The sequence below is a fragment of the Coenobita brevimanus genome, chromosome 61 (assembly GCF_032717465.1).
Source record: "Coenobita brevimanus isolate Jiangsu-jjx chromosome 61, ASM3271746v2, whole genome shotgun sequence".
NCBI classification, from domain to species: domain Eukaryota; kingdom Metazoa; phylum Arthropoda; class Malacostraca; order Decapoda; family Coenobitidae; genus Coenobita; species Coenobita brevimanus.
The window spans coordinates 44,110,265-44,123,333 of NC_137014.1; the positions used below are offsets into that span (position 1 = coordinate 44,110,265).

At 42.9% G+C, this 13,069-nt stretch overlaps 1 protein-coding gene across 5 annotated transcripts in view; it reads right to left on the reverse strand.

Annotated features, from left to right (window-relative positions):
• The window catches only part of Mbs (Myosin binding subunit), a 230,375-nt gene extending 219,256 nt beyond the window's left edge, over positions 1–11,119 (reverse strand). For all 5 annotated transcript variants that reach the window (XM_080275220.1, XM_080275223.1, XM_080275222.1 and 2 more), the window contains exon 1: positions 10,843–11,119. In XM_080275220.1, the coding sequence (XP_080131346.1) occupies positions 10,843–11,106 (264 nt within the window). In that variant the 5' untranslated portion in view covers positions 11,107–11,119. The remainder of the gene's footprint in view (positions 1–10,842) is intronic.
• Between the last annotated feature and the right edge of the window lie 1,950 nt (positions 11,120–13,069).

The window sequence follows — 13,069 nt, forward strand, 5'->3', positions numbered from 1 at the left end:
GCATCCCCGGGGCTCTATGAGTCACAGGTAACGTCATCTTCCGGCGGTGTGCAGCGACCGTAACAGGTGTGGGGCAGGTGTTCATATTTGCTCCTAATGAGGTCACACAGGTGGCCACGCTCCACGGCTTTCCGCTCCACCATCAATTTACAACTGTGATTATTTCCTATTATTTCTATTATTTGTAATACGGTACCAAAGTAAGACAACCAAGCAAGGACGGAGCAGCATCACTAGCTACCAATTAACTTAGCCTACTAACCTACCGCTACTGATTATGGTGTTAACTATACGGTACTGATTTTATTTCAACTTGGCCTAAAACTCTGTGATCTCTCCACCTTCACTGCTGATCTATAACAAGAGATGAACACTAGAAGATGATGCTAGTCACGAATAAGTGTTATAGAAAGGATGTAGAGCTGTAGCATATCTTTTTCCGCCACTGTGCTACGCAATATGAGCTGCATAAGAATGAAAATCTGGGCCAAGTTAAGGTAAACGAGGTATAGTTTTGAGTTGATTTTTATTTTCTGGGCCAAGTTAAGGTAAACGAGGTATAGTTTTGAGTTGATTTTTATTTACAGAGCCAATCTCCTACCATTTTAATTCAAACACTCAAGTTTCCTTAAACCTACTTAAAAATACTGCCCTGTATACTAAATAAACCGCTCATAATCACATTTTACGATTTATCCTTACCATCTCACACCCAGCTCCCAAACTTTAACCAACAACCACAGATCAGCATCGATTTCCACGACAGCCTTAAGTTACAATTGTTTGGCTGGCATTCAGGGCGATACCGATGCGCAATTATTATTAAATTTATCACAGGTAACCCGTTCACTGGCAGAAACCTAGCCAAAGAGTAACATGCACTCGTGTGGCAGAAGCAATACCATAATAATAATAATAATAATAATGATGATGATGATGAAATGACTGATGATTGATTCACTGATTCATGACGACGACGACGGAGATAATGACGACGATGATGACTGATGAGAGTAGTAGTAGTAGTAGTAGTAATAATAATAATAATAATAATAATAATAATAACAACAGCAAGACCCACCCACCACTCTTATCTCCTATTAACCTTATTTGCCAGAGGAAATTTTTTCTTATCTTCCTATCTCCACACAATTACGATCAAGATATACTTTTTGAACTGGAAGGGTAAGGCGTGAGAACAATCTTCATTAATTCTTTGACCATCGGGGACTCTCCTATGCTAAACAAAATCCTTATTAGTATCCTGAATAAACTAAAAATAAAATAATCGTGTTGAAGTCCTCTGATTACTCTTTCCTCTGATATAATACACTTTCTAGACAAAGGACATATTTTTATTTCATTACTTTTTCTGGCTACGGCGAGATGAGTTTAATAAGTAGAGGGAAAGTCTAAACAATTAAAGAGATAAGAAACCTCCCAGACCACCTCTTCAACCTCATTTTCAAAACCCCATTCCCCATACCCTCTCAATTTAACACCCAAATGAGAAACCATAGACCCCATTCCCACCCACCCCTACCCCTGCCCTCACTCCCACTAATCCAGCCCCATCCCTACCCCCACACTCTCTCCTAACTCTATTCCCACTTCCATTACCTCCTAAACCCATCACTATCCCACCCTCAACCCAATCTCTATCCATAGCCCCACCTTACCCATACCTCAACCCCCCACCTCAATCCCTATCTACCCACCCCACTTCAACCCACCTCGAGCCTCACGTCACCCATACCCTCTCTATCCATATCCCTACCTCACCCATACCCCAACCCCTACCTGCCCCACCCTACCTCGAGCCTCACCCCACCCATATCCCCCAACCCGAAGACCACTCACCCATGCCCCGTCCGGATGATTAATACTGATGAGGTGGGCAGATAACCAGAAATATTTTTACTTCCATTTGCATTTATATTTTCGCCCCGTGTGTGCTTCCCTATATGGGCTCTGCTTACCGCCCCTGACGGCCAATTTGGAACCCTACTCGGACCAGCGGAGTAAACCCGTATTCTAGGAGGCGTAGCAGTTTCGTAGCCCAATGTTCCTCGCCGATTTGTTTTGCTTTTTGTCGTACGCATGTTCCATCTCTTGTATGTTACTGAGCCAAACTCCCTTAGTTGCTTTAAATTCATCATCATCATCACCTTCACCATCATCATCATCATCATCCAGATCTCTTTTCCCGACAAAGGAAGGGGTGCAGTAGGGTCGAGAGCAAGAAAAAAGCCCTGATGAGAGAGACAAACCAAAAAATCCGTCCGCTATAAATACCGTACCGTATAGCCTATAAATAACAAAGGAGCATATCAAGGTGCAATGATCACTATAAAACAAAAAAAAAAAAAAAAAAAAAAAAAAAAAAAAACGCAACGGTATCTCTCATCTGGCCCAGAAAAAAGAAAAAGAAAAAGTATGTCCACTGATTTAAAGCCTCAGTACTAAAGAGGCCGGTAAATAACAACAATCATATACCGTACCGTATATCAAAGTGTACAAGCGCTAATACGCATAAATCGCTAAGGAAATGGTGATACGGCGCCTTTTACACCATCCAAACTTTTTTTTTTTTTTTTTTAATCGAGGCGAAGATGCACTTGACACGCTGGTGATGACTGGCTGAATGCAACGTGTCCGAGTAACATCGCTGTATATCAAATAATTACCGGTAATGTGAATACGGTCCTAGATCCTGTGTCCCTTTATTACCCCCTCCTTGGTGTAGGGTCCCGAGGCTAGGCTACCGCAGACCAGTAATTTTAGGGATCATGGGCAGCACAGGATACGTCTTCATTCCATTTGAGAGAGAGAGAGAGAGAGAGAGAGAGAGAGAGAGAATCACCCCTCTGACCTGGGCTCTCTAACCACTGTCCACCAGGAGCCTGACTGTTAAAGAGACCTAGCACTGGATACGAGAAGCAATGGTCACAGAATGAGTGGTGGCTTACCCGTGTTATTTAGCGCTCTCTCTCTCTCTCTCTAATGATCGTAAAAGCATCAATCATCCATATTTTAAAGCCTAATAATTTGCTGCAGCAAATGCTGGGTACAAATTTAACCACTTAAACAACCTCTTCCCTGTTAACACTTCTTACCACGGAGAGAGAGAGAGAGAGAGAGAGAGAGAGAGAGAGAGAGAGAGAGAGAATGGTGTTTGTACTGAGATTGTGATGTTAAGCATGTGTGTGTGTGTGTGTGTGTGTGTGTGTGTGTGTGTGTGTGTGTGTGTGTGTGTGTGTGTGTGTGTGTGTGTGTACCCTGCGCCCCTCAAATGTAAACACTCACCTCCCACGCTACCCCACCACTCTTACAAACACACCCACACCTGCCCTATACCTCCACACCTGCCCTATACCTCCACACCTGCCCTACATCTATCCACACCTGTCCTGCATCGCTCCACACCTGTCTTGCATCCCTACATATTTGTCCTGCATCAATACACATCTGCTCTGCATCCTTCCACACCTGTCCTGCATCTCTACACACCTACACTGCAATCCTCCACAAAGACATACCTTACATCGAACCTATTCCTACACCTGTCCTTCCAAACCTGTCTTGTTTCACGGCGCGTCTTCATTATGACGACGCCTTTAATATTTCAATCATCCTACCTCAACACGATTATACTTATCTTTGGAGACACATTTCTATCTGAATCATTAGATATATTTTTCATTAACTCCTTCGCAGCTAGAGGTCCTCCCGAAGTTGAAAATCATCTGGCGTAAACTAATTAACTAGAAAACTAAATACCCGTGCTGAAGACGATATATACAATTTGATTCTGTGGGTGTAAGAATTTATCCCTTGCAAACCTGTCCTATAAACCAAGGCAACCTGCTTCCCATTTCGACTTTAGTGATTCTATTCCTCTTCAAAATAAAATAAGTGAATATTAAATAAATAAAAAGCAATGGAGATTTTCATCTCCACAATGCCTTGCTTGAAGTACAGTGTGTGTTGTGAATCAAATCAAGCAAAGCATTAAATTTATCCGCACGGTAAGCAAGGTTTAAAAAAGGACAAACATCTGCACCAAGTTAATATGGATGAACTACAGGTCAAACATGCAAGAGTGCCACGAGTAAAAGGTGTTTGGTGTGGTGTGGCATAGCAGAGTAGCAAGCTGTGGTGTGGTGTGGTGTGGCATAGCAGAGTAGCAAACTGTGGTGTGGTGTGGTGTGGCAGAGTGGCAAGTTGTGGTGTGGTGTGTGACAAAATAACATGCTATGCTGTGGTGTGGTGTGGCAGAGTAGCAAGCTGTGGTGTGGTGTGGTGTGGTGTGGCAGAGTGGTAAGTTGTGGTGTGGTGTGTGACAAAATAACATGCTATGCTGTGGTGTGGTGTGGCCGAGTAGCAAGCTGTGGTGTGGTGTGGTGCGGCAGAGTGGCAAGTTGTGGTGTGGTGTGTGACAAAATAACATGCTATGCTGTGGTGTGGTGTGGCAGAGTAGCAAGCTGTGAGGGGGGCCACAAATAGCCTCAGATGCCGCCCTGCCACCAACCCGCATCCTACCGCTCCACTGGTAATGCACACCACCTTCCCCCTCCCCCCTTCTTTCTCCCTCTCTCTCTCTGCCACTGCATCTCACCCCTCCATCCCTCTCTCCAACAATACACCACCTCTTCACCCCTCTCTCCACCACTGCACCTCACCCCTCCATCACTCTGTCCATCACTGCACCCCACCCCTCCATACCTCTCCACCATTGCACCTCACCCCTCCATCCCTCTTTCCACCACTGCACCTCGCCCCTCCAGCCCTCTCTCCACCACTGCACCTCACCCCTCCAGCCCTCTCTCCACCACTGCATCTCACCCCTCCATCCCTCTCTCCAACAATACACCACTTCTCCATCCCTCTCTCCATCACTGCACCCCACCCCTCCATCCCTCTCTCCACCACTGCACCCCACCCCTCCATCCCTCTCTCCACCATTGCACCCCACCCCTCCATATCTCTCCACCATTGCACGTCACCCCTTCATCCCTCTCTCCACCACTGCACCCCACTCCTCCGTCCCTCTCTCCACCAATGCACATCACCCCTTCATCCCTCTCTCCACCACTGCACCCCACCCCTCCATCCCCTTCTCCACCAATGCACCTCACCCCTCCATCTCACTCTCCACCATAGCATCTTAGTACCACTCCAAAATATCTCACCACATACGGTAACCTAACCTTTTCCACGTCCCGGAATAAATCAAAGGTTGTGACTCTTAGGAAATGTACACAATTATCGTAAAAAAATGACAACCTTACCAGATTTTTTCCTGATCGTTAAGAAATGGAATGGTTTCTTTCTTGGTCAAGGTAAATGGGGCGTGATCGTTAGGCAATGAGAACATAAAAGGTTAATGTCGTTAGCTGAGGAAAATTCTCTGGTGATTATTAACCCTTTCAGTTAGGAATTTATGGGTCTCTCTCTCTCTCAAACTCAGCTGAGGGCAAACAATTCCCGTGAGAGGGTTAATAAATGCGAACCTTTCCAGCCTTTTCGTTGCCAGAGTGTAAAAGGGAAATAAAAATCCCTATGGATGTTAACGGCAAAAAAAAAAAAAAAAAAAAGCACATTCATCACTTGCACTACAGCGTTGTGTGTGTGTGTGTGTGTGTGTGTGTGTGTGTGTGTGTGTGTGTGTGTGTGTGTGTGTTTTCTAACCTGACGAAGATGCCTAACGTCATCCTCCAGCTGAGTTGATGACAGTGTAGCCCCGTCAGAGAGGAGGGTCGATCTGATTATCAAAGAGAGGCAATTTTATCTCATTAACTAAGGCTAATCGAGCTGCATGTTACCACGACTTTAGAGAGAGAGAGAGAGAATGAAAAAGGCCCCCCATAATGCTGCTGTAGTGATAAATAACCAATGCATGCCCTAAGCTGCAAGTAACGAGGGAGAAGCCGGTACCTGGGCAGGTGCTTACTTCCTAGAACCTTGCTAAACCCCTTCAGTCAATCGACGTAGCTACTGTACTGGCTTATGTTATTATTTCTACCGCCAAACTATTTATTCAAAGGGGATGCTTTTTCCTCTTTCATTTTCTCTCTCTCTCTCTTACTGAATGGTCACTGATAACTAGAGCTAACTTAATTTCGAAAAGTCTCCCAAGTTGCCTAAAATCGCCTGTGACACTGCCTGACACTATGACAGGACCTAAAACAAACCTGAGTAGTGGAGACAGTTGGCCAAGTAGCCTACACTCATTTCGCTTTAACCTGGCCTAAAACTGCCATCTCCCTGCCCTGAGATGCTGAGTTGCAGCAAGAGATTAGCACTAGAATATTATGCTAGTCACGAGGAGGTGCTATGGAAGTGATGTAGAGCTGTGGCATTGTCTTATTCTGCCAGAGCTACATAAACTGCAAAAATACGAGAGTTTGGGTCAATTTAAGGTAAAAAAGATGATAGTTGCAGGCTGACAGAATAAAGGATGACAATCTGTTGCCTACCATTGGCAATATTGGTTCACTAGGCTCACCCAGATAGAGTACACACCTGTGCCTCACCTGTCATTAGCCTACTCTGGCTACCTACATATCGGTAACCAATAACTGGGGAAGCACCTTTATTTTTTATCTTTACTAATTTATAGGATAAACCAGCGTCCTTTAAAACTTATCGTTTTGCTGTTCGTGTTTCGTCTCTAGCTAAATATAACATGACAGAAGTGCTTGGTGGCCGCATTAGTGAGGGCGAACGCATTTACAATTATACGCAACTTGTAGAAAATATGTTAACACCGCCTCTGAGCGCTCTAATAAAAACAGTCAACAACCACCACCTACATGAGTGCATCAGTGTCAAATAAAGTGCTGCTGTCAAGGATGTTATTCAAAGCATGACTCAGACAAGACGCCTCTCAAATGGCCATACCGATGCATCACTGTCATCCACACAACCTAACCTAAATAAACAGCCAGGTGCCGCTCAGAAAACCTACAGTCATCATCCTAAAAACTGATACCAAAGAACAGAGCTAAACTAGTGGCATGTTACTGAAATTGTTGTTCCGTAAATGAGCATCAACCACCAATTGGCAGGAGCTACATGCACGGTCCACTATGATCACCCTCCTTTCCAACGGCTTGAGGGGAGAGGAAGTCAAATACCTAAGAGGAAAAACAGAGTAAGCATGATTTAGGAAGCCAAAGGTAATTAAACGCTCCGCCGTCAGAAAGTAGCAATGGCAGTACCTCAGCCTATGGAGTACCGTAACTGAATTAGTCTATCTTAATGTCGGTCCTCCATTTCAAAAATATATCACCATAATAACTGACAGTACACACACACACACACACACACACACATTCACACAAAGTATCTACTGCCGACAAGTATCCCATTACATCTGCCCAATACCTACCACAGGCCTATACCTGTGCTTAGCTATAAATTCTGCCATCATTCCAACTTAGGCTACTGCGGCAAACAAGCAAGCACAAGGAAGCGTAGCCAACAGAATCTTACTAGAGCATCATCCAAGGTTACATGCGGTTTAAACTAGTCAAAACCACACACAGGACACGTTCCACCTGACATTACAACCGCTTAGACAATGGCTGATATTCTGGGCGGTTAAGGAAGCCCTATAACACCTTTGCCTAAGCGATATATTTTGTATATTACACCTTACTGTCCTACTAGTGTTTCCGAATATTAATCTTTCAGACATCCCATCACCAATCTTTCCGACATCACCAAAGGATATTAACCAGCCATATGCAAAAACAAATTGCTAAGGAAAAGGCGTTAGGGAGCTTCCTTAACGCGAATACGGGCCAGTGAGCTGCTGACCACAACCCAGAGCACCACGTGAAGGCTCCACATCAATCAGGTTACCAGTGAGCTCCACCTCATCTGCTCCCAAGCTCCTATGTCAACGATTAACCCAATGAGGCAGAGACTTTTTGTAAAATCTATTCGTGATATTTCTTGATTAATTTGCTCAGCTAAGGATAAACTTTTTTTTTTCTTATTCTGTTCACCTTCTGGGGAAAAAAAAAGGGGGGGGGAAATAACTCAATAACCTTCCTGTGTACGAGAGGCCTTCTCTAAATTAGCATAAAATCATCTGAAAGTAGCAAGAGTGAACTACCAGAATTCATGGGGTTAATTGGAGTGGGGATGGATGTGTGGACTGGTGACTATCCTTATTACCTACGGTAACCAAATCAATATTCTTGTACACTGACCACATAGGATTCTGAAATAGTTACTTTTTTTTTATGAATGACGGACACCTGTATTCTGATGTATGGATATTTTTTTTTTCCTTCCTATGTTCATCTTCTGTACTTAAAAAATTAAATAAATAAAGGAAATTCGTACTGCATTTCACTGACAATAAACACCAATAGTGCGTTACATGTACTATTGGAGCCATAATTCGTGGCAGGCCTACGCCGGGGACTGTGATAGGCGACCTGTCTTGGGTCACCACACAGAACCTCCCCACCAACTAGATGCAATGCCACCAACAAAAGACGTGAGATTAGTTCCGACCGTGAGATTATATCTGACCACAAGTTCAGTTCTGACGGCGAGATTAGTTTAGACAGTGAGATCAGTTCCCATCAGAAGTTCCGGCAGTGAGATTAGTTCCGACCGCGAGTACTTCTGCGATTCTGTCGGACCGTGAGATTAGTTCCTTCTGAGAGAAAAGTTCCGGCCGTTGACATTAGATCCGACCATGAGATTAGTTCCTTCTGCGAGATTTGTTCTGGCCGTGAGATTCATTCCGATCGTGAGGGTAGTTCCTTCTGAGAATAGTTCCGGAAGTGGGATTATTTCCGGACATGAGATTTCAACCACTGATAAGGGAAAAAGGTACAAGTGGACGAAAATCTGGACCAAGTTAAGACAGAGCAGTGCCGGTATACGGTGACAGTTACGAAGAAGCGCTTGACAAAGATTATAGTTGCCGTCTTATCCTGCTCTGACCTATATAGACTGCAAAGGGAGAAAAATCACCTCTCCCAAGTAAATATGAACGATTATTAAGACTACTGTTACTTATTACACTATAAAAATCTAAATAAACTAGAAAACACTGAGAGCGCATTCCTCCGCCAATGCCACTAAAAAGGATCCGGATCCTCCCCAAAATTTAATCAATTCTTTCTTGGCCCATGGCCCACCCTTACACAAAATTTCCTTGAAATTACTGAGAACTTTTGGAGTTACTGTGCGGGATACTCAAGATCCGCCCGAAAATTTAATCACTTCTTCCTTGGCCCATCCTTCCACAAAATTTCACTGAGAACTTTTGGAGATAACGTCTGGTCAGAGACAAACATAGGTCAATACATAACCTCCTTCAACTTCGTTGGCGGAGGTATGAACCTTGGTCTTCATACCTCCTGTAACTAATCCCATAAACATTCATAATACCGACTTGGGGCAACTTTTTCAAAAATGCACTCTAAATTCTTTCACAAGTCTGCAAGGTAATACTGTGGGATTTAGCTGCAGTACCAGTATATAATAACGAAATGTTATCAATGTCAAAAAATCGCGTTCTGAACAGTACATTATGTAAAATCATCTGGTAAATTACCAATATGCTGGGAATCGAACCAGGGACTCTCTGGTGAGAGCCAGGCAGCATACCACTACACCAAGAAAAAAAAAAAAAAAATGGTTGTCAGTAATGAATTTTTCCTGTGTACAGTACAGGTTTCTCCCTACATTATGTAAAAATTCATTACTGACAACCATTTTTTTTTTTTTTCTTGAGACAACATTCCTGTTTTACGAATTTACAAATAAGTGGGTGAATCAGCCACTGATAGCTATGTTTTCACTCAAACTGCCATCTCGCAATCTTGGATGCTGAGCTCAAGGAAGGGAGTAAACACTAGAGTATGGTGCTATACTACTTTCAGTTAACCCAGATTTTCATCGTTTTCCAGTTCATTTCACGTAGCTCTGGCCTCTGGCGGAAAGACGAATATGCACCTCCACATCCTTTCCACGGCACTTCATTGTGACTGGCATCATTTTCTTGTGCTAATCTACTATTACAAGTGATCACTGATGATGACGTGATGGCAAGTTTAGGCCACATCAGAGTAAAAAAGGAAATAATCACACAACCGTGGAAAGGGTACAGGGCCATAGTATCGTCTCGTTAACACTGAGCAAGGGAAAATGGGCTGCAAAAGCACGAAAATCTCCGGTATGTGAACTACCTTGACTTGCTTCACGTACCGCAAGTCGCCAAAATTCCTTTTTTTAACTCTGCTGATATTATTGATGGGCAGAAGGCTTCACATTTACAACACTGCACTGGGAAAAAAAATAAAATAAATAAAATGACAAATAAACAAATACATAAACAAACTGATGAAGGAATTGCAGATCCGTATAATTACATTATTTCACATCGCTTTTCCAGCCACCTGGAAATATTAAGATGAGCGAAAGAATCAGAACTGTCTGACCCTATTTAAGGGAGAGCCCAGAGAGAGAAAAATGAGTAACTGGCGCCCTCACCCCGAGCAACAGGCAACTACCACCTAAACTTGATGGCCTTATCTGCCTCATACTCTCACACTGGATATATTTCTATCCTGACCGAAATAAGATATATCTGAGAACCATTTTCAGTTACGAGATCACAATGTAGCTGGCAGGCCGCTGCATAAACGTTAATATCTGTGGAATACGGCAAAATGGCAGCCATCTTGGATCAGAGTGCCCCTGGCCCCATTCATTTCTAGTACTATTTTCTCCGCCAGACGAGATTTCTCCCACTGCATACGCAACACCACGTTAGCACAACAGATAATAAACATATAAATGGTTACATACCGCATGTAGAGCTGTAAGGCCGTCCACATTAGCTGTGTCAATATCAGCTCCCTTCTCCAGTAGGCGCAGCACTTCTTGCTTGTCCCCTGCAGCACAAGCTGCTAAAAAGATGCAACCATCACTAAAATTCACTTTACGAGTCCTATTATTATCAAACACTTCTTGTTTATTGGTTTCACTATCTTGCCAACGCCTTAACTGCTCGGCCCTTTTAAATAGGGCCGAGGTTGAGCGGTTATCAACGGCCATAGCGGCCCCTGTCATACACCATGGGACTCTCTCCCTGCACTGCTGCTGCTGCTGCCGGGGACTCGTTCCCCGCCCCGCCCCCGGCACGCCACGGAGCCTCCCGTGCTCTCTTGCCCTCACCGTACACTATCGTAAATCTGAATTTTAAGATCGCACTAATTTTGTCTACTCTTTCAATATCGCATAGAAGAACGCCGAGAGAAAATTACAGCCTAGTTGATCACCAGCTAACCTAATTAACTGATATTGCAAATAATTGCAATTTATCTATAATCATTAGCAAAAAAAAAAAAATCACGTTATTCTCATAAAATACATCTCCAAAACAATTTGTCGTCTACTGAATGTTAGGCAAATACTAAGACGAAAATTAAGAATAAGTCAGAATCTACACGCAATGTACGCGTGCGTTATATATACCTGCAAGTAGCCTATATACGCAGCTGCTGTTCGATGTCTAAATAATAACATCCACGTAATTATTTTTTCTAACCATGGCATTTTCCAAAGTTAGGCTAAGTAGTTCGTATATATCATTAATCGGAATAAACATACTATTACACGAGTACACACGATACTCAGCTGACAGTTCACAAGAGACACATTATATCTCTAACATGAAATTCTTTCACATTGGCTTCATGATTGTTTTAGCTTGTACTGTACCACCTTTTAATACTGGATGGGGTGGATTTACTGGTGCCAGATGAAACAGTCTGGTGGCAGCGAGAGTAAAATTACACTGTGTGAGGTCAAACAGGGAGATCCTCCCATGAGAATCGTTCTGACCATGAGATAGTTCAAGCAGTTTTATCATAGTTTAATTTGACTTGATGGAAAGGTTTGGGGGTATCCTATGATGAAACCTATTATTTTTTTATAACACAATCTAAGGTCAAGGTCACAGGGTAAGGTCAGGCTTCAACCCATGTGTGTGTGTGTGTGTGTGTGTGTGTGTGTGTGTGTGCGCGTGTGAACATCATGGTTCTAATAGTTTTGATACGATTTTAGTCAAATTTGGTAGAAGTGTTGAAGGTTACTCAAGAATGTCCCCTCCCTCTTTTTTTTTTATCAATAGACCAAAGGTCAAGGTAACAAGACAATGTCAATCTGAACAATTTTGATCTGATTCAGGTCAAATTTGTTGAAGGGTTGACGGTAAGCTGCGAACAAAAGCATTCTATTTGGAAAACAATCAGATCAAGGTATAGAAGGCTAGGTCAAACACCAAGACCACAGGGCAAGGGCAACTTTACTCAACTGCTCTTAGTCTACCTTGAACTGAAGTTGGTGGAAGACTCAAACAATAACGAAGGGATTCAATTTTGAGAACAATCATTCATGTCAACGTCACAGGGCAAATCAAAAGTTAAGCTTGTGTGTCTGGGTGTAAGCAAAATAAAGCGTTTTTTAACTGATTTAGGTCAAACTTCGTCGTTCAGGTGAGGAAATATATGCATAGAGAATCGTCTTTGGGAACAATAAGTCAAAGGTCAAGCTATATAGCTTAGGTCACAAAAAAGGTAAATTATCAGGGTCACTGGGCAAAGACATCTCAACGGTTTTGATCTGATATGAACCAAAGAAGGTGGTAGGGTTATGGGTTGCACAAGAATGAAGTCGCTTGTTGAAGATCAGTGCCACAGGAAAAGTAAAATATTCGACCCTAAGACCATGATGGGTGCAGCTAGGTGTTCCATTCTGAATGCTCCTTCTTTTTATTTCATTCTTGCTGTCTCCAGACGATTTTATTCAGTCTAGGAAAGACATTCTGAACAGATTAGACATAACCTTCATGAACCCTTTCACTACAATGGAGGGAGCTATAATTACCATTGAAAGGATAATTATCTTTTTACTCATACTACAGGTAGGCGACATTTATTACGAATTAACTTTGTTTCAGTTTTCACTTTACAGATTATTCTAAAAATAATCTTTCCAGTGGTCAATGGCTTAAGGTAAATCAAATAACTCA